The 22,993-nt window shown below is 39.4% G+C and overlaps 1 protein-coding gene across 4 annotated transcripts in view; it reads left to right on the plus strand.

The window, feature by feature from the left end:
- sgcz (sarcoglycan zeta) overlaps window positions 1-22,993 on the plus strand; it is a 422,317-nt gene that overhangs the window by 350,664 nt on the left and 48,660 nt on the right. For all 4 annotated transcript variants that reach the window (XM_079681302.1, XM_079681304.1, XM_079681303.1 and 1 more), the window contains exons 5-6: window positions 17,534-17,656; window positions 19,920-19,992. In XM_079681302.1, the coding sequence (XP_079537428.1) occupies window positions 17,534-17,656; window positions 19,920-19,992 (196 nt within the window). The remainder of the gene's footprint in view (window positions 1-17,533; window positions 17,657-19,919; window positions 19,993-22,993) is intronic.

A 22,993-nucleotide genomic window follows, 5' to 3' on the forward strand; every position in this document is an offset into this window, starting at 1 on the left:
ATTTCACTAATTTCATACTGAAAACACTTGCATATTTAGAATGAATTATTCGCTTCCCACCTGCCTTATTCAATACTCCATGGCTGTATGAGGAACACGACACAGTGTTGGAGCCCGGCCCTCATTCATTGCTGTAAAAGTTGCTCAGTGGCGCATGAAGAAAAAATTGCCTGATTGCAGAGTGTTAAACCACCCTTCGGAATTTGAGTTAACTATAAGAAATATCTGTTGATTTACAGACTTCTCTTTCTCCCTGTTTCAAGTGTAATAAAAAGTATCTTTAGGTTAAATAGCATCACACGACAGACCCAGAAGTTGTAATTTCACAGTTTGATTACTAAGAAAATTGGATTCAAAGCCCAAGGCACCTACTGGAGGGAAGCCTTTATTGTTTTACAAAACTAGAATAATTTAAATCAACAACAATAGTATAACAAATCTTCATCATGGTTGGAAAGACCCATTTGAATAATTTGATCCGTATAAATAGCCGTCATAAAAATAGTAAACAAACATGTTTTTTTGTTAGAAATTACAATATCATTCCCTAGATCTGGCTGTGTGTTTTGTGATGACCTCAGAAAACAGGATGTTTCTGAAATGAAGGAGTATTGCCAAAGAAGCATTTACAAACTGGCAGGTGAAGCACAATATACATGTATGTTCAGGTAGAAGGCTCCTCTCCACTATCGTTCTTGTTTGATGCAAATGCACACATATAGATATTCATCTCCTGTGTGCTGGCCAGGCACTTCTGGTGTTTTTAAACGCACAAACTCTTTCTATCCCTGACACTTTGAAGGTTTCAAATCCCTGACAGCTCACCTCCTGCTGTTGAACTCCCAAAAGCTGCTTTCCTCACCAAGAAAAGCACTTACATGTGTCTGGTTGAGTGAGTTTTTGGGTGTCTCTCTCACAGTCAGCAGAATCAGTCGGTTTTATAGCTCGAAAGCCAGACAGCACCTAACATAGTGAGGCTGCTACAGGATCAAATGAAAGAGTGTTGTTTGATCTAACTTGTGCAGTCAGACACAGAGCCATGACATGCTCACATGTTTAAGCTGTACTTACAGATATACTAAATTATCTTACTGATAATCCCAGTGCGCACATTAGCACTAACTACCCACAAACCCGTACTGTCACACTCTCTCTGACACATTCTCAGAGCCGCACAGCAGCCACTTTGGGCTGAGATTCCCTAGACACAGGGAAATCTGCCAAGCAAGTTCCATCAATAGCCACTTTGTGACACACACACACACACACACACACACACACACACACACACACACACACACACACACACACACACACACACACACACACACACACACACCCACACACTAAAGAACTCTGCGTCTGGATGATGGGATGGAATGGGCCAAAGTGAATCCTCCTGAGAAGCTTCTTCGATTGGGCTCCGGAAATCCCTTGGTGTACTCCCGTTGCTGCCTCTTGTTGCCACTGTGCTGACTAAGCAGCAAATTAAACACAAGTTCAAACAAATGACACCACACACACACTCTCTTCTCACCTCCCTTTCTTCAGTTTCCTCATGGGAATACTCAGAAATTCTGGAATTAAGACGGTTATTTCTGCTCAGCAGACATTTGCTACATACAGTAGGAAGCAGAAAAGTTCCAGCTCAGTGAAGCCCTCGTTAGTATTCACTACCAAAGCTCAACAGAGGAACAGCTCGCACAGCTCGTTCAGCTCGTACAGCTCGTACTGCAGCTCGTACAAGAGGTACAGGATCATCTAGGTAGGCAGTATGGAAAGTTAAAATGGCCACAAATGTTTGGACTAATAAATGAAAATTGAATTCCAACACAGACGTGTACTGACACCTTATTACACCTCCTTATTATATTAACCTACAGTGAGGTTATGTTTGCAGCTTGGTTTGTCTTTTTGTCTATCAGCACTATAACACAAAAATATATATGACCAATTTTACATTTTAAATTGTTGTGAATCCGACGGGGAAAATCATATTATGTTTCATTTTTGTAACCATTTTGCCATTAACCTTGGTAAAGGTCTGCACTCTCCAAGGACCATTCTAGGTAAATATTGTATTGTACAATGAATGCTAATTTGAGTCGCACAGAAGTGGAGAGAGAATATCCAAGTGCAGTGGTAAAAGCTCTGCATCTGGGGCAAAAATAATCTGTGAAATACAAAACAACATTATTTATTTGACCTATTCCATTCAAATATCAGTTTGGTAGTAACGAAGGTCCTTTTTGCTCCTAATGTTTTGTGACAGACTTAACATGTCTTTTGCATGAAATCATCATAGATTAACTGATAGATGTTGAATCTTTAGTAATGTTATAGCCAATTATCCTGACTTAATTTAGGGAGTTTTAGGGAGTGTGTCCCACTTATTTATACACAAATGAATGTCCTAACACTGACAGCAAAACACTCACACACATGCACTCCTCTATATGTAATATGTGTCCCCCTGAGGGCCCATCTTTCCACAGAGAGGGCCTGAGTTCATGTGTTGGCCTTGGGCATCCCATCTCAGTTTTATGGCTCTCTCTTTCTTTCTCTCATCCCCCCATCCCTTCACTTCCTCTGCATCATCTTCATGGCCGTCAGCTCGTTAATGTGAGTGAGAACCTGTCATCTTTGTCTTCTGAATGGCCAACTATAAAGATGATGAGTGAACTTGGGAGTTTTGAAGCCATTCCCTCTCACCCGCCTAGGTGATGATGTCTCAGCATTCGAGGCACTGAAGCTGTGTTGAAACTCTGCTGGAGGAAAGTGTTGTATGCTGGGGGATAATCATCATGACAGGAACGGAGATGTTTCTCATTCAGTTCTGATTTGCTGAACAAGCACTCGTTGTATGTGTCATACAGCGCTCTCTCAGTATTTCATCTCAAACACTGTATTAATATTCCACGTAAATATATTTTATTAAAGCCGGAAATTACTACTTTCACTTGCAGTGATAACATAGAAAGAAATCAGTAATACTAGGTGAAGCTTGTTTTGTGGTAATGTCTAAATATGAGTTAAGCTATGCAGCCAGAATACCGCAGAGAATAATATTGACAATGCTTTAACTGGCCAACTCAATTACTGTTTACTGTTTGTTTCCTATTCTCAGTCTCCTTACCTTTGCGTCTGTCTCTTGGCAAGCCTGGCAGTCATTACAGGCTGTGTGAGCGAGTGTTTGTGTTCTGGCTGTCTTATTGACGTTTCATTTTTCTAAGTGCATGGTGCTGATAATGAATGCTCTTTCTCCCAAAGCAGGGTAGCACTCATTACCCTTGTGTATTAGTGTGTCTGTATTTTAGGGGACGGTTAAAAAAAAGTACATTTTAGAGAAAGTAAGGACGAGTGCTTGTGGGTGTTTATGTTTTTGTGTGTGTGTGATAAGTTTTAAGGGTCACCTGCCTTAAAAACAACCTCTCCAACTTTAAAAGTCACATTCAGCACTCAGCATATCCCTCTCTAACTTTAATATATTTCCATCAACACACTCACACAGTTTTCCTGGGTCCTTCTCTTGCCTTTTCCCGCTTCCTTTGTCTTTGCTCCCTTTCTCATCGTCTTTTCCTTCATTCTGTTGTGCCATTTTACCTTTCACTCCCCCTTTTTTAATCATCCACGGGCCTCCTTTCTTATTAAACCAAAAAATTCCCCACTGACCTTGTAACCTTCTCCTACACTCAGGCTTACATTTATCACTTCATTATCTTTACCTTCTTACACTAATTATGTTCTCTTTTATCTAGATGGAATCAGTCACTTCATTTCTCTGGCATTTAGCTGATGAGGCTTAAAAAGTGAATGATCAAAGCAGTGAAAATTAGGGGCTTCAAAAGCAAAGGCCAAACAGAGTGATGGATGTAATACTTTTTTGTCAAAGAATGGTGAATTTCCCTAGAGCAAGTCTGCCGTGTGTTTTGTAGTTAAGACTCTATGGGGTGATTTATGTCTGTGGAAATGTAAGAATATACATAATTCCATCATATTTTGTTGTCACTCATTCTCAAAAAACAGTTTAACATTTGAATGTTGACTACAATTGGTTTCTGATTAGCGTGCGGAATGAGCACTTGCAAAGCCTTTCATAAATTCAATTGTTCCATTAGATGCGGTCTAATTATGAATCTACATCTCTGCAAATCCCCCTCTGAGAAACAAATGATGTACATAACAATCATAGTTTGCAGTGATCACATTTTCAGCGTGAGTGAGATCTTTCTGGCTTGATTTGGTTGGCTAAGAAACACAGAGATACTTAGCTCTATCATTTATTCTCCCCCCCTCGTCCAATCAGTGAAGTTCACACAGCACGTCTTCCTCATTTTTTAATGCCTCTCTATGATGAAATCAATGGTTTAATGAGGCAATTAAAAATACATAGAGCTGAGCATTAACAAACTGGGATACACTTAAGGGGCCATCAAGGACTCAATAAAGGTATGGATTTACTGCCATTGTTGTCAGTTATCCTTATGATTGCCCTTTAATTGTCCGGAGGCTACAGTAATTGGTTGCATACCATTTTGGATGCAAAATGGCAAATATTGTTTTCATTGCTTGTTCATATCCGTGGGTATGTGTGTTGAAAGGAATGGATTTAATGGACCAAATTAAGTAATTCTTCTGCGCCACAGGCTTCACACTGTTTGCTGTTGATTAGACACAATAAACCAATGACAAATGCATATAGCACTTCAAGCATGACAGCTCTTTTAATGGCTCTGGCTTTCAACTTATGGAGGTAGCTTAATAATTGAATCGATTGCACATAGGCCTACTCGTTTTCTAAAAACCCAGCATTCACAAACAGAATAAAACAATACTGTGTCTTAAACAGGATGTTACGACCTGCCCTCTACTCAGTGGTAGCTGCTCGTGGGGAGACCCGCAACATAAAATAAAACAAACCAAACATTCAGCACTTAGCGGCGACCATTTATTGGTGGGTTGCAGCTGTAATACACATGGGCCAACCGGCAAAAGAACGAGGTCTGGAGGACTGGCAGAAACAAGCAAAAGCAGAAGGGAGCCTTGGGCCAGCCACACCACGGGCTGTAGGACCCAGGCGTCCCTCCCCTACCCGAAAGTCTAACAAGTCACTACAGGTGAAACAAAGCCGCGAAAAAACTATGCTATCAGATCCTCCAGAACACGCAAGTTTAACATAATAACACACAGCAGCTACAGATCCGAAACACCAGCTAGATTGTTCCCGAACAGTGTCTTCCAGCATCAGGATCGGTGGAGAGACCTCTTCTCCTCCAGCTCCCCCTTTTAAGTCCCCAGCTAAATGGAATTATGACACCCGGGGGAGGCAGAGCCAAGGGCGGACCAGGTGTACCTGCGCAGCAGAGAGACAGAGAAGACAACAGAAAAGGGCGCACGTAACACAAGATAACAGACAATATAGTGCAACTGAGTACAGTTTAAACCCAAAGTCATTTTATCTTGGCCTAAAGGTGATTTGTATTAGCATTTGTAGTTTAGCTTGGTGGTGGTGTTGTTTTATCCGTTGATAAAGTATATTTCTGTTCATGAATGAACATTGTGAAGGTTACAAGATTATTTTAATGGTTATGCACTGTAAGGAGTTATATGGCCGTGAACAATAACCGTCTCATCACATTTTTCTGCGTTTAATAAAAGGTTATTAAAACCTCATTAAAATGCTGCTGTTGAAGTTAAAATAAGATGACTGTCCCCTTCAGGCACTTAGAAAGACTTTGTGTGTCTTTATGAGCGTGGAATTGTATTGCAAGGATAAGGAAAACATCTGTTGTATTGTTTGTTATAAAGCAACATTGGACTGTAATTCTCTACCAAACCATCCGGCCTCAAATTATAAAATGACATTGTCAGAAAGCAAGAAAGGCGTTTATGTTCTCTTCCATGTAATAAACGTTTCAACCCTCCAACCAAACAAACAAACCCACTTGCTCTTGATGCTAATCAACAAGGTGATTGGTTAGTATTTGCCACTTATGATAAAGTGTGAGGAAGTTGTCAACCAACAATAGTGCAAGCTCACAAAATGTTTTCTTTGTGACACACTAATAATGTTGAATAGCATTTTCTCTTTATGCATTGTCTGTGTTAAAGCCATGAATAATGCAGAGTGCACCGTGGTTGAAGAATCTGCCACAAGGTCGGACAATGACTCAGTATCCCTTAAGGCGTGTTTGAAAAGCAAGCATTTATAACTGTGTGAATTTTAAATAAAGGGTAAAATGCCACAACCCCTCTCTAGACTTGCGTTCGATTTTGTACATCACTACAGTACATCCCCTTAGGCATGTTGCCATGTTGCTTTCACATTGTAGGCACTGGGTTGATGTTGCAATGCAAACAATGGAATATGTTCAAGTAATCTCTGTTTTAACGAGCTACGGAGTAATAAAAGATGGAGGAAAATGTATTAATTAATTTAAATCTTACATTACCTATGCTGTGCAAAAAACATTTAATGTGAGCATCACGCTGCCTAAAAGAAGCTACTGTTAGTTGGCTCTATGTTTTTATTGCAAATGCAAAAGGTACATTAATAAAATGTCTATTAAGACTCACTCAGTCAATTTTAAGTGCAGGATTATTATCTCTTGCAGCTTGCATTCACCATGACTTTGGGATATTAATGTAATTATGTTCACAGAGGAATGTACGTCCCTACAAAGCCTTTAAGATCAGATACACCCCGGGCCACAAGTTCCTCAACTTTTCCAACAAGGGAAACACCTCCAGATTATCTACGGTGCTTGTGAAAGTAAAACCTTTGATGATGTCTTGTTCCCAAGTCACGTGATATAGTATAGAACATTGGGTCTGGGACTGGGGTTTGCCTAAAGGCTTGAGAAGCATACAGACTTACTGGCAAAATGAATGAGGAACATTCTTGCTTGCGGCAAGTTTTCATTCTGATCCCATGGAGAGACGTGCAGCCTAATGAGCGACATGTCACAATGTGACTCACTTGGCCTGCTCACTTTGGAAGTTGCCAGCTGAGTGAATGGTTTCTATCAATCCATTATGTTATTAATGAAATTATTGACATGTGGCACAGTTCCTTTTATACTTCTTTCATGCCTCCACACTGTTATATTTTCTTTTCTTTCTTTCTTTTTTGTGTGTCAGTTAAACTGACCAGTACAGTGAGGCCTACTTTGGTAAATTAGGATTGTATGGTCTAGCAAGCAATGCAATCTATTTCCAACATTCCCTCTAGTAGTCATACTTCATACTTGTGTACTATGAAGTATGCATCAAAGGCAACTCATGTCCAATGTATCAATGTAGGCTGTAGTTGTTTCTCACTGAAATTCTGATCTCAGACCAGCATCAGGTGAAAGTATGTGTACAGTAGGCACATAAATCAACATTTGTGCTTTTTCAATTTCACTAGAAAAAAGCATTCTCTTGCTTTGAGCCACTTGAGTACATTATTCATGTTAAACCCACAATTACACTCTTTCATTGTGAGCACTGCAGAAACCGCAGATCAATGTACAGTAAAAGGAGAGTCCAGCTGCACAGAGATGATCTCTACGTGTGTTGATGAGTGTACTACATGCTCAGCTGAAGTCTCTAACGAGAGGCCAAAGGTTGTTCTTATCTTTTGTTGGCTTCCAGTTTAATATTCTATTCTTCATGCTGTATGTACTGTGTGCTGCTCTGTAGCCATGAACATCATAGCTCTCTTCTATATCCACATTGTGTTCATAGTTATTTGATAGATCAGATCAATAAGATCAGACTTAATTTTGTCAAAATTGAACAGTCCCTCGCATTGGTAACACTTTCTATGAAGACCATATCTATACTGCATTCTAAGGGCATTCATAGTAAATTATAATGCATTCATAATGCATATTATTCATTATAACTACCAACACTTACCGATACACACCTCAACCATCAGCTGTCAACAGAAAGCATCACCCTGACCTTTTTTTCACCCTCTTTTTTAAAGTACCCATTGGTTTTGCTAACTTTCACAACGTTTTCTCAAAACTGCAATTTGGGATTTTTCTTTTGAATAATGAAAAAAGGTTTATTTCATAATAGTACACTGAGTTGAATCACATTAACTAGATTTCCTTTTAAGGACAATTAAAATACAATTAATAAGGTATAAAGACCAGCGTTTTAAATCAAATGTGATTGACCAAATAAGGTTACCATGTTTTCATTGAAAGTAGGCCCTAAGCTAGCAATATCACTTATTATGTTAACGGCAACAGAAGTTATTTAATTATGTTCTGGGCATTAGATTCGGTATGAATATGAAGAGCTGCATGGCTCAAGCTCTGCCTGTCTTTTCATCTGCACCTTCCACCATTTCATCTTCCCTCCATCCCACAGCCCTGACTCGAGATCAGGGTGATTAATGTACGTGACAAACAGCACTCATTTATCTCTCCCTCTGTCTCTTTCTCTCCTCCCTTACTATATTAATGAGTGTAATCAACTCTAAATAAATAATTTGTGTCCCTCAGTACATAAATCTCCCCCTCCCCCACTTCTGACAAATTCCAAAGTTGCATTAAAAAGTGCATTGCAACGCATTTTCCTCCTCATTCCAGTCTCGTCTTCACTTATTTTACCTCATTTATCTTTTGTCTGTTACTTGTGAGAAACACCTTGAGGAGATTAAAGGTGTGCTGTGGTGCAGCAGAGGGCCCGTCTCTTTCTTTGACAGCTAGAAACACAACAGTGTGGTGACCCTGTTGTTTCCTGCTGTTGCATCATGGCCATGTTGCAAGCTGTTTGCTTTCAAAGGGCCAAAATAATGCAGTTGCTTTTATGTTTGGCCTTCTTCTATGCCTCTATTATTTTCTTGCTCCTTGAAACAGTCCTGTTTAGCCCTTATCTCAAAGTTACAGTGGCTCTCTTTCAACTCCTGTCAACTCATTTTGCACCAAGTGGGCTCACAAGGTGACACTCAAGTGTTGGTTTTTGGTGTTTCATGTGCATGAGGAAGGAGGGGTTAGATAGCCGAGTTTCTGGCAAGCACTGTGGGCAATTCCATTATATAAACACTCACATGGCCTGATTAAAATGTATATTACCAAGTGGCAGTATAAAAAGTCCTTAATATGTTAATTTCAAACAATGTTTTGAAGCAGAAAATGTCAAAAGCCAAGTCTACCTTCCCTGGCACAGTGTCGTCAAGAGAAGGAAATATTGCAATACAACTATTCTCAGCCGAATAATAGTAACATTGAATGAAATAGGACTTTAATAGCCCAGTCTCCTCCACTGACAGAATTAAAATGCAGAAGCCTGTGTTGTTAGTAACTCGTTGGTGAAGTAATTATTGATTTAGAAATAGTCTCAAATCAAAGCTCCGGTACTAAACTTGGCCTATGGAGTAAATAAAACCTGCTGATGGTTACTGTCTGGAACATTTGAGGTTGCAAGAGATTACACTTTCCATTTCGGTTGACTTTTAGAGAGTGTTTATAGTCAGAGGCCCATAACAAGTAAACACCCAAACAATAAAACATAAAGGTTAATTTATGCATCCAGCATTAGGTAAGTGTGTCATGAGGGGGAACATCATTTTTTTTTTTATATTTTGGCATGTGAACATCGCCCTTCTTCACATCAATGGAAAGACAGTTGGTTTATTGGCCGTTCAATTATAATATTTGAACCCTTGCCCTTGTTTCCTTGCTCAGAATAAGAGCTCCCTTGCTAATGTGGAACCAAAAGCAACCAATCGTTTGCTCAGTGGGAATGATGTGTTAATATTTCCAAGTAGAGGATGAAGAAACATTTTACTCAACATTTCATTTAATATGTCTACACATGTGCCATGTCTTGCGTAATGTGTGTTTGCACAAATTCCCCCTTAGGAACATCTTTCCTTGCAGAACACACAAAAGAGCCCACTGGCTTTTGAATATTCATTACATTTGACATTCTAGACAGGAGGGGAACTGACAAGCATATCATCCTGACTCCTGACTCATCCTAATCCGCAGATAAGTCTTGTCATGTTTGAATAACTAATCAGGAAGTTTAGTGAGTGAAATCCAATCGAAGCCAAAATGATTCACCTGACATAAAGTTATTTTGCGATAGTACACATAAAATAAAAGCCTGGGATTTTCACTAGTAAAGCTTGTGTGTATTGCAATCACTATTTAAATGTAATACTTTGTCACATTACAATAATGAATACACACACAGATAATCACATACACTGATATATACTTAACATTTTAAATTGTGTGTAGTGGTTGATCATTGGAGCATAGCCACAAGAGGCTTAATGCCAATATAATCCAAGACCGAGTTTGCCGTTAGGGTTGAATTGACACAAACATGTTTTTCAAAGAACATAGACTTGTGCCTGCCCCAGGTTCCTAGGAGCATACATACGTATGTCCAGTTTTAACTTGTAACTAATCATGTGTGTGTGCTAAAAGACTGTTTATGCGTCTAGGCACAGAGACCAAGGCACTTGCAAGCCTAGTTGCATCTCTAAATGATGTAGCACAGCATCTGGTAAACTGGCTGATGATTAATTCATGCCCATGGCACTCAATGCATTTTACTCATAAACAGACACACACACATATTCTGACAACACACAATGTACAATTGCGTCACTTCTATTTTTCTTTTGGAATCCACACTGGACAAGCAACAGAATATGAATATTAAAATGTTTTCACAGTTGCATGATTGTAATTATTTGAACCAATATTGGTCTGTAAAAAGCCATTTTCTCCAAGATGGCACGATATGTTTAAATGTTTCAAACTAAATATGTTGAACCCTAAAATGTTTAACTATCGTTAAGGCTTTGTGACTGAATAAATGTGATTATTTAGCATTCAAAACATAAACATAAACTCATAAACTGTAATAACCATGGGACGGTTTAGACACTTCAAGATAATATGTCTTACACTAAAGGAGAGATTATGTCATACTCACAGGCACACCTTGGAGAGGTAAAGCTAAAGTTATAAAGATGTCCTTGCACCTTCCATTATTGGACAAATCCTTTAGAGCTAGCTATTATGGCTCCATTTGTGAAAAGGACATTTAGCTGATGCTCCTTCAAAAGAGGCCTGAATTCCCATTAACCTTTTTTGTGTAGAAACTGTTGAGTGGGCCCTGCCTGGAGAACCAAGGCTGTTCTCCAATTCTTAAAACGTGAAAAGTGAATTTGCCTGACCCACCTAAGCATTTAAAACAGACAGATGCATCAGTTTTTAAAAACTCCCCAACCAACAGTGCATGGGCACAAGTGTTTGAGTTATATAACCTCATTTTTCACATAAACACTTTTATGCTACATTTAGCATATTGCCTTAATTTTGACCTAAGGAAAAAGTACAGCAGGATTGAAATGAGGCAAAATGTAGTCGACATTCTCTTCATAGCCAAAAGACAAAACTGCCTTAGTTAAGAAGTGTTTCTTCGCTAAACAGTATATTAACATTCACATATGCAAATACACATGACCAGGGAAGTTCCCAAGAACTACTCCAGGCTGGAAACGCACAGAGAGAACAAATATTTAGACTACATACATGTCACAAACTGTTTTAAGCACTCGTGTGATCTCTCAATGCAGAACAGAAGCAAGGTGATGGTTGGTGGGGATGCATAATCACACAGCGCATTGAAGCTGATTTGAATTCAAATGTATCTTGACCTGTTTGGGAAAATCAATTACGCAAGCAGTGTTTACTTGGCTTTGCTCTGCTCTTTGTACCTACCCCCAACACTTTTAACAGTGTCCTTGCATCATATCCCATCATTGCTAATTTAAAGGCTTGAATTAAACATCCAGACTAGCTGTTACGGCCGCCGCCTCCCTGGTCCTGTTAACTCTGCCCTGCCTGTGTTATATGTAAATGAGCTGTGCGTTTGCCCTGATGTCATTGGCTACTCATCTCCTGGTCCGCCCCCGAAAATTGTGATTGGAGCATGCCGGGCCGGCGAGCTCCAATCCCAGCGCACATCCAGCGCACACCTTCCAGAGACGACGACAAAGCCGGTCGACAATGATTAGTCGGGAGGCTCTGCTGTGTGAACATAGGCCTCTGCTCTCCTTTCTGCTCTTCCATTTAATAGTGAGGGTTGTTTAGTTACTATTTTTGTTTATTAATATCTATTGCTTTGTGTTTCATTAGGCTCCCTTTTTAGAGTCCTCCCTTTGTTTGGTTGCTCAGTTAAACCCGCGCCCTTGTGGCCTTTTAGTTTGTTCCAGGCTGCTTGCCTGCCATTTTTGTTACATCGCTATTTAATTATAATTATTACCAATTCCAACTGGTGTATGTTGCTTTTCCTCATCCCCTAGTGGGGACGTAACACTAGCAAACCCATTTATTACGGCCTCAAAACCTTAATGTGCCGTAGTAAAAAGTTACACAGGCACCATTGTTATGTCCTACTTCGTTAATTACAGAATACAAATAGGAGAAATCAGATTCCTTTTGAAGTATATGAAAGTGTAATACATTATCTTTTGTGTTTCACCCTATTCAGAACTTCAGATGCAAGAAAAGGAGATAAGAAGGGTCTATCTAACAGAGAAAAGGATCTGTCTAACTAGCAGAGTTAATTGAAAATGGTGATGAAAGGGACCTATAAAATAATTAAGTGACCATCAGGGGCTGGTTAAGGAATACTTTTGATGGAATACACTGATGCCCCGTTTACATGGATACGGTTCGGGTTGTATCTGCTACTTTTCTCTTTCGTAGTTCGTTCACACGACGCCGTAAAGGAACCGCGGAAACGGTTCCCTCAAACGATAACGGGTCCCAAGGTGGGTAGATCTGTGGACGAAACGCTCTGGGGGGCGAAACGGCTCTGTGTGTACATCCTATACGATAATTTTCCTGATGGCGATGAAGCCATAGCCCCGCCTCTCCCCACCTCTGCTGCTCACTGCTGTAGCATGGTCAGTAGCTACTGCTACTGATCATGCTACATATGTTATTGCAAAATCTACAGCTCTACCACAACCATCAGCAACAAGTGGACATGGAGAACTACATGTTGCCAAATCCACCGCGGAGAATAAACAGAAGGGCAACCAGGCAATCATGGCAACCATGCTCGGGGGGTCTTCTTTGCTGCTTTTGGTGTATTTTGTGGCGGAAGTACAGCGCCCGGCATATACTACAGCGTCTCCAGCGGGTCGAGCAGTCTCGTGTGAACGGACACGTTTATTGAGCCGATTGCGTGTTAACGGAATACTTTTTTGATATCAAATTCGGTTACTATTCGTTTGCGTTCCCGTGTAAATGGGGCCTGAGTTAGAGACGTGCATTAGGAGCACTTTTTCACCTCAGCACCCAAACTAAGGACATTGACATGCCCTTAAAAACTTAATAGAAACTTTAGTTTTTTTCAGCTGAGCTTTTACAGCCAAAACAGAACCAGGCGGTAAGAGCCAGGCCCTTCATCAATTACCCACCCTTCCATTACTTCTGAACGGATTCACCTGCCATGGCCAAACTCTTGTAGACAGTTGTGACAGGCAACAATGCACATAACAAAGAGAGTTAGTTTGATGCTTGCATGTGTGTGTGTTCATTCATGGTCTGACCCATTGTTACTAAAGCTTTGTAAGTAAAGATGTTAGTCGGTGAAATGTTTTCCTTTTCACGACTCTGTTGACTCATGGAACCTTAAGATGCTTATTTTACACTGACAGAAACTTCACATCTTTATTAGAACTATATGTAAACATTGACAGGGAAACATTGCAAATTGGATGTTTTATCAATGGTGTTCTAAATTTTGCCCACACTGAGCACCCTCTAGTCCTTCAGTTTTGTCAGCTAAGGACAGAGCACTTAGAAATCAAAACCAATACATCCAAATCCAAAGTGACTTCTTAATTAAACAACCTATTTCACTCCACTTGAAAATGCTAAAAGATCATAACACTTTGGATCATTAGTTGTCATACTGTGATACAGTTTAAAAGTCTTGAGACATGACTTTTGAGTTTGTAGGCCATTGGCTTTGACATTAACTTCTCTCAGCTGACCAAATACAGAAAATATGTTCCACACACTGTAATACATTCATGCAAATTTAGCAAGAATTGCCGGTAATGACCTTAACAAATGAATAGGGAAAAGGGACTGCAGCATGCATTCGTTATCCCAAATGAAATGTAGTTGTTATGCTAAGTGTTAATAAATTAAACGCAGTGGTCTATCAACATGTTTAAAATATTAAAATGCCTGTGATCTCTGCAGGGCACCCTAATGGCTCTGCAGACTCACGCTTTAGATGTGAAAAAGTTCAGATAAGACTCATTCACATGCACTGTACTGTCATGCTTAATTTTCTACCACTACTTTATCTTCTTAAAATTAATCTTAAAGCTTTATTATTACCGAAGGATCCTGCTGAGGGAGGAACTTGTGACAACAGAGGCAATCCTTATTTAAATAAGTGCATCAATTAACATGTCTTCTCAAAAATGGTCCTGCTGTTATTGGTGACAGAAGAATTACTTCAGTGTCATCAGAGCGAGAGGGAGCAAATTAATTGATCCAAGTACTTAATTTACACAGAAATAACATTAGTTACCTGCAAAAAGCTAACAAGATGAAACCAAAAAGATCAAATAGTTATTATTAGACAAAACTATGTTCTTGTTGTTGACAACTAAATGTATCAAACGTGTACTTTGACAGCAGACACTTAACGCAATATAGTTGACATTTCAAAGTGTCTACGTTTCATTAGATGTGCTGCAGAGAGCCTTGATGGTCCTTGCTTTTCATGCCTTATTCTTCTCACTGTTCTCAGTGCTAAAAGACATTATCAAAAACATTTCAGAAATGACTGCAGCAATAAAAAGTCTTTCTTTTAGACAATTACTGACTGACACATCAATCAGAACAAAACTCAAAAGAAGTTTTGAAGTGAACACATCTACTGTTTAATTTTCCATCGCTACGCTGCAGCACAATTGTTCATTTGCATGAAGTAAAATAGCTCTGCGGAGGTGTTGCTGTTCTTATCTCAAAGCAATCATTTGAAACAAATAACTTCTGGCCACTTTGTCTCATCTTGTTCCTGCTGGTGTGAGCACACACATACGATGACAAAAGTGCTTTTGTTCATTCCAGGCAATTATTTGTTTCCTTTCAGGTTAATTTTGATTTATCGTTAAGCCATAGGCAGGATTGTTATGTAATCACAAATTACAGCCCAGTGCAAAGACAAGATGAACTGTAATTAAAGAAAAAAGCATTTTATAAGCACCTGCCTCCTTGAGTAGATAGGCACTCAATTATAAACAATCTCATGTTGTCTTCGTCTTTTAGCTCTTTTTCTGATGCCGCCGATCCGTATCTACAGTACATGTGAGAATGTATTAAATGTAAAAGACCTCCGTTATTCTCAAACTTTATTTTCCCAACTATCAGTAAAGCTGCCTACCTTGTGTTTTTTTAGCATCTTTTACACACCTCTTTCAAGAAGATTAGGAGAAAATAATGTGATAATAATGTGAATAAAACACAAATCTTTGGAAATATGCTGACATGAACCCATGTTGTAAATCTTCACTACGAGCTGTATTATAGGACGAGAGCTAAACAGTCAAAGAGAACTGACTAGATGTCTGAGAAATCAACTAACAAAGTACATATTACATTTAAACCGGCTCCATCACCCCTTCTAACTTTTGCTTTACTTCATTCCCCCGTCTCTATACTTCCCCCATCTCTTTAACTGTCAAATCCAAGTCTTAGCTACATGTGTAACACGCATACACACAGTGCTTAAGTGCACCTTGCACAAAACAAATGTCAATGTTTTTTTTCGCACAGTTGTTGAACGAGACTTAAGGAGGGAAAGATAGACCGGAAAACGACAGTGAGAGAGAGTTAAGAAAAAGAGTTTAATCCCAGATTGATGGCTGCTAATAAAATGGGATTCTTACTGACATGGCACTTTTGGTTACTAATTGACATTTGCAATAGCCTGGAAGACCGGGCAGTGATGAGAGGAGATAGAGAGAGGGAGGCTTTTCTTTTGGCTCAGCATGGTTGGCATGCAGCACATCGCAGCCCAAATCACAATATTAAGGGCAAGGTGTATTAACAAAAGGAACAAAAGGAAAACTGCCAAAGTGACCACTGTTGTTAATTTGTCATTTTTGTCATCTTTGTCGTCTTTGTACCAAGTGCATGCAAACATTAAGCAGGGAACTTATTGTTCTTCAACATTCGTTTTAAAGCAAAAAGGGGTTGATATTGTTATCCTTAAAAGCAGAATAATTGTACTCCCTCTTTTCTCTCTGCTTACTCTATTTTCGAGTACACACACTTTCCACATTTGCTCATTACATATTACATTACATTACATTACATGTCACTTGTTAGACGCTTTTATCCAAAGCGACTTACATACTCAATACTTTGGGTCATCCCCACAGGAGTAATTTGGGCTGAAGTGTCTTGCCCAGGGACACAATGACATGCTGACTGCAGTGGGGTTTGAACCTGTGACCCCCTGATCCGAGCACTATGTAAATTGAATGTAAATGTATTTATACTGTTACTGTGAATAGGTCATTCATTTTTTACAGGAACCTCGCAACCAAAATCTCTCAGTGTCAGTCTGAGTGCCTCCACATGAGTTAGAAACTATGCAGTTAGTCCAAAATATTGTTTTCAATGTATAATTTAGGCTTTATATTTTCTTTTTCACACCAGGCATTTCTCTTCAAAGGATACTACTTATCCTTAAGGCACAATCATGAATTGAAATGTAAATTAAGGGAAAAGTTATTATGCACAACTTTTACAGGGACTTTATGAATACACAATGCAGACCTGACTGACTTTTGTTCATTTAATTTCACGTCTGAGGTCTCAGCTTACACTGTATCTTTACTGACAGAGTGTGTATAACAGCACCTAACTTCCCACCATCTTGTTTCCATGAGTTTTGTATAAAACCTTCACTTTACTCAAGTAACCAAAAAAATGCACCTCTTGTATTATCTAGCGATGCAGATTCATTTTTTTGTTCTATACTGCAACCGGACGACAATGGAAGTTAATGGAATTCAGTGCGTGGTTCTTAAAGCATTCAATAACTCCCTTCACAGGAACAGCCCTCCTTTACTTTGAATAATCCAAAGAGCACACTGCCAACAGTTTCCATATCGACTGATTCTTCAGAAGAAAGTAGTTTCAACCAGCATTGTTGTTCTGGGGATTATTCCACGTGGGAAATTGCCCCACAGACTAAATCATTTTTCTATATGGCCCTACTGATTAAGTATCACAACAGCATGGATCATGTTAGTATTCTAAATGTTGCACTGCATTCACAGAAAGACAACACTTCAGGGGGATTAGAGTTCAAGTATGTGGTCTTTCGAGATAATCCGCTGATGGTTCTGTAAGGAGTTTTGGAATAAAAAATAAACTCAACAAGATGTCTCGTTTTATGTTCTTTGAATGTTACTCTGCTATAGATCTTAACCCTGTGCACCTCTCACTCTCTCCCTTTTCCTCAGGTTCAGAAATGGTGGAGGCTCAGTGTCAGAGGTTCGAGGTGAGGAGCACCGATGGAGAGACGATTCTGTTCTCCGCAGACGAAGAGGAGATCACCATCGGCACCGAGAAACTTAGGGTCACAGGTAAGCACAGTGTAACACGTACTGTACACAATATTACAACATGGTGCTTTTGAACTACAGATTGTTTTTCCAAAAATGTTTCCCTGTGGAGTTTTGCACCACAAGTGCGTCTGTGGACTGACTTACTTACTTAGTAGGCTCTTACTTGTGATACAAAACACAGTCCTGTCCGTGGTTTCACACTATCCCACCGATACACTGGTGCCAGTAAACACCAATACTGTACATGCAGCATTGTGCAGGGAAGACAATGATAAACATGGATGTAACATTTCTTTTTATTTAAAGTACCCACATTTTTTATGTTTTATGAGGACGGAAATATGTCCAACACATTTAATAAAGCCAAAGGATAGACTCAATGCATTCCAGTAAATTAAACTGAATGTAAACCATGCTTTTGTTTGTTGACAAGAAAACTCTTCAGGGAATCTTTCAAAAAGATGTTGTGCAGGTTGGATCAATTGAAAGGCTATTCCGTAAGGCATAATGAGTCAAGTTCATTGTCTGACACACAGAAAACTGAAATTAATTGTGCAACTAAATATAACGTATAATCATATTTATGACATTGTAATGACCTAGTGCTGCCTAAACTATGTAACTAATCATGGAAAAGCCATGAATGAATATTAAAATGTTCAGATGGATGACAGGTCAGAGCAAGAGCAGGTGCTTAAAATTGCAGAGGAAATTGAGAAACAAAACAATTTAAGCAAAATGAAAAGAAAGTCTCAAGAGTGAGAAAGGAAAAGTCGTGGTGCATTACATTGTCAGTTTTCTCTAATTTAGTCATTCTGTCAAATTAAATGTGAGTGAGAATGTCAAGTGGAACTGTGTGTTTGTGTGAGCACATCTCATTTGCTTGCATGTTTGCATATGTCAGTATTCTTTCAGGAATTTACAAAATACAAATTTACACAACCATAAAAAGTCAGCTACAAATACAAAATCCACAGAAACAGACCATGGTAAGAAGATGTGTCCATTAGAGGCACTCTGAAAGACACTTACCATCGTTTTACTGTTTAATGGAGGTCAGAGATATGAAAATATACATTGGAGAGAATGCCACTGTTAACATATATATTCAGCTCATGCAATAAGTGGAACTATCCTATCCAATGTTTACATTTGTATTATTGTTTTAAGCTTGTGAGGTGTGATCTAGTAGGCTTAGGCTTGAATTCCTTTTGTGAAAATACGAACCCAGTGTGAATGAAGTTGGTTTTAGTGGCCTGGCTTTTGCTTTGAAACTTTTCATGAGTATTTTGCACAGGTGCCATCCAAAAGGCTTCGTCAAGCTCATAAACATTTAATATTCTCATCGCAGTGCTTAGGAGAGTATCTCAGACAATGCGCCGGGACAAACTTGGCCTGTGCTTGCTAGTGAGAAAACATAATTGTACAGAGCAGCAATCAAACATAGCAACACTCAAACTCTAAACTGCCATCTCCACCATCGTTGAGAGAAATGGGAACATATTCTCTTTTCTTCTTTCCTTCTGTAGACAGTTGCACAACACACATGTGTGCAGTTTTCAGTGGGCATTGGAAACAACTCAGATAACTATGCCAAATAGCTGCCCATGCACAAACATCTATGCATTCCTGCATACCATCACAAACAACCTCGGATTTGTTCTCATCTGAACTCTTGCCTTAGAATCAGTTCAGTACATTGGTCAAAGTTTCCCTTTACACAGACTGGTACCCAGTGACCAATATATATTACGACATTTCTGTTTCAAAATACAGCTCCTCTGGGTAATGTGTAAAGTTTATTTTTGTAAGCTCTTCAGCGCAATAGAGCTGCTTTTCACAGCTAAAAAAGCAACAGCAGCTTCCAAGTTTTAGTCCTTTGGAGGTACAGCTGCACTTTCATGGTGGTCTTCTTCCTCCCTACAAGTCCTCTTTGAATTAAACTCAACTTGCTTCAGTTTCAAAGAAAAACAGAAGTGGCCATTGTTGTCAGTGGGCCTGCCAATGGGTATTGTTTCCATGTGCAGTATTAGATTTGTAGCATGGCTGCATTTCAAACATGCTTTCTTAGGTCTTAGCAGAAGCCAGGACCAGCACTCTCCCCAAAAAACACTGCATTGTTTCAGTACCATCCATTTCTCTAAGCATTTATGTTCATATCACAGTGTAAGTGTTTGCCTCAGCTCGAAGAAACCAAGGTATGATGCAACAGTGTGCAGCCTCTCACAAAAGATTGATGTATTTTATGTTCCTTCCTTTCATCCACTCTTACCCTCTCTAGGGAATGAAGGTGTGGTGTTCAGCCATTCTGTCGAGACATCACATGTAAGAGCAGAACCCTTCCAGGATCTAAAGTGAGTACCAAATTATTTTTGCGAGTACACATGTATCTATGTATGTTTGTGCTGTCTGGCACATTGGCCCACAACTTCCCCTTGATGTTAATAATGTAGCTGTGTTATAATATGAGGAATTTTGTGTTCTTGTTAGGAATTGTATCCCGATTTTGGGCGAAACAATGTTGTTTCATTTAAGCTGCTGAATTAACTTACTAGAAATGCCTGTGGCACAGGGTGCTTGTGAGTTATAATCAGCTCTGTGCAGTAAGTGTTGTGCTAGTGATTGGCAGTCTGACAAGTTTGACAAAGGGAACAAAAGTCCTCTGGGCTACAGGGTACATGGGTCAGGCTGTTACTGGGTGGAGCCTTCACTCATACATGCACTTGAACACATAGTGCACAGTGTTTACTCGGATTCTCCTCTGCACCAGGGTTGATTACCTTTAGAGCCGCTACTTGAATCCATAAACACAGTGTGCGTCAAATTCATTTGTTTGAAAAATAATGTGAGATAATGAGGGAAAGTTCTTGTCAAAATTACGATTTTTCAAATGTTTTGATTGGGGTAGAAAATAATACAGTATGAAACTGAGTACTTTTGACCCCAGGCGGCTTCTCAAGTACGCTTGGCTCGGCTGAGTCGGATCTAAAGTTGCTTACAAAAGCACAATACCTCCGACTGCTGGTTCCCCTGTAACTTCCCTGGGATAGACCACATCAGCACGACTGTTTCTCAGGCAGCTTTCTTCATTACTATTGTCTCAGCTTTATTCAGTGGCTTTTGTCCAGTGAGGAAAATAAAAACTGAGAGGGAGGAAGGAGAAGAAAGAGAGGTGGAGAAGCGAATTCAAAGAAGTGATGTGAAAACCAAGATGCTGCAAAAATATGAAGGAATTCAGGGGAAGCAAAATTGCCACACCTTCCTTCTTCTTAAGCATTTCATGTATTGAAATCTATCTGACCTATATTAATCAGCTGGCATCATGCTTGGCAGCTGCCTTATCAATGACTCATCTCTGTCTAAAACATTTACAGGCACCCTGAAGATTTCCTGTCGAGGATATGACACATTTTTTAATTAGACCAAGTGAAGAGTGTCTGATGAGGTTGATGCAGAATGTTGGGCACACAAAGTTGTTGTCTGACTGAATCTGAGCTCAAGCTATCTCCCTCAATGAGTGACATTCTTTTAGTTTGCTTGTATTCACACTATCATCTCTCCCAGATTCTCCTCTCACTGGGTAATCCCAAGCAATGACATAAAAAAGAAAGGGAATTTTCTTCAGATGAGAAAAATATTCACAAACCAAGATATATTTAAACATTTGCCATAGAGTTATGAGATGGAGGGTCAGTGGAAAAAAATAATGGTTGAAAGCAAGGCAAATTGGGTAGGGGAAATAGTACCCCATTTATGCAAGAGGGATCAAAGGAGAGGAGAGAGAGGAGGCATTTGGAGCAGCAGGAGAAAAAGGAGCTTGATCAGGTGGAGGAAAGCTAGATTTGACTATGTATATAAACAGCCCATCCTAATGTAACACAAAATGTACGATTGTTTGTTGCAGGTGATAAACGCATAATGGAATCAAGTTATGAATGTTGGATTCCATTTCTGCTCATACCCTAAATAATCCAATACTCCACATATCCCAACCTGAAAACTAAAACAGCCCATAGGTTTATAACTACTGTCACTGTGGTGTTTCCTTTTGTCTTTCCTCTCCTTCCCAGCAGTTTTCATCGCCTTGCTTATCGTCACTGACCCGTCCATTGATCCAATGTTCTCGCTCCTCCTCCTCCCAGTATCTTCCTATCACAATGTAACTTCACACCTCCCTCACATCTTGGTTATGTTGCACTGCCATGTTTCTACTGTAGCTCAGAATGGACAAACCACACTCATTACTTTAGGATTGTAAAGGGGAGTGCTCAGTGGAGGGGCATTAATTTGGTTTGCAATATGCAAATGCAATGCTAGATGTCACTAACTTCTACACACTGTCCCTTTTATGCAGTTTAATTTCATTACAAATGACCAATCATTGCTGTTGAAAAGCTCTCAATGCCTAGGTTTAGCCTTAAATTGACTTTGTCATCATTTGCTTCATAACAACAAAAATGTCACCACTTAACAGCATGAATATATGGATATACATCAAATATTACACACATTTGATTATGCATGCACACAAAGTACATCCACAAAAACATGAGACTAATTTAAAAACACAGGTATTGAAACCAATGTAATCCAGCTGCTGAAAAAGAGCATTCAAATACTGACACACCTTCAACACATTAAGTACAACCCACCCATTAAAGTGCATGGACACACGCATAAATAATGTGTGGATTTAAACCCACATTAAAAACAAAGGTATGGCATACATGACGTAAAACCACTTATCACCCCACACACAGCTTTGTCAGTTCAACCCTATGAATACATCAGGAACAGAAAGGGACAGGCATAACAAGTGAAATGCAAACACACACACACACACACACACACACACACACACACACACACACACACACACACACACACACACACACACACACACACACACACACACACACACACACACACACACACACACACACAAACACACACACACACACACTAACACATTGCACTGACCTCACCACTGAATCACCAACTGCAAGGCTAATGAAAACTATAGAAAAATAACACTGATTAAAAAAAAAAGCGATTACATGCTTCACATACAGTACTTCCCCTTCTTAGTCGTCAGTCATTAGCTGTTAAATGGTAGGGAAAGAAACAACGGACTGAAGCATATGAGGATTTGTTCTGTTTTTAATTGTGGTGTGTTTGATATGAATAGATATTTCACACTACTAGTAGAGACTGTATCAAAAATAATAATTTTTCCTAATAAACTGGCACATTTTTCACCCACAATTTGATTCCCTCGATGTAACATTCTATCTCTTCATGAGAATTATCTTTCTTGGGGTATCTTTGTCCCCATCTCTCCACTTTCAAACTCTC

Source organism: Notothenia rossii (assembly GCF_949606895.1).
Source record: "Notothenia rossii genome assembly, chromosome: 1".
Classification (NCBI taxonomy): Eukaryota; Metazoa; Chordata; class Actinopteri; order Perciformes; family Nototheniidae; genus Notothenia; species Notothenia rossii.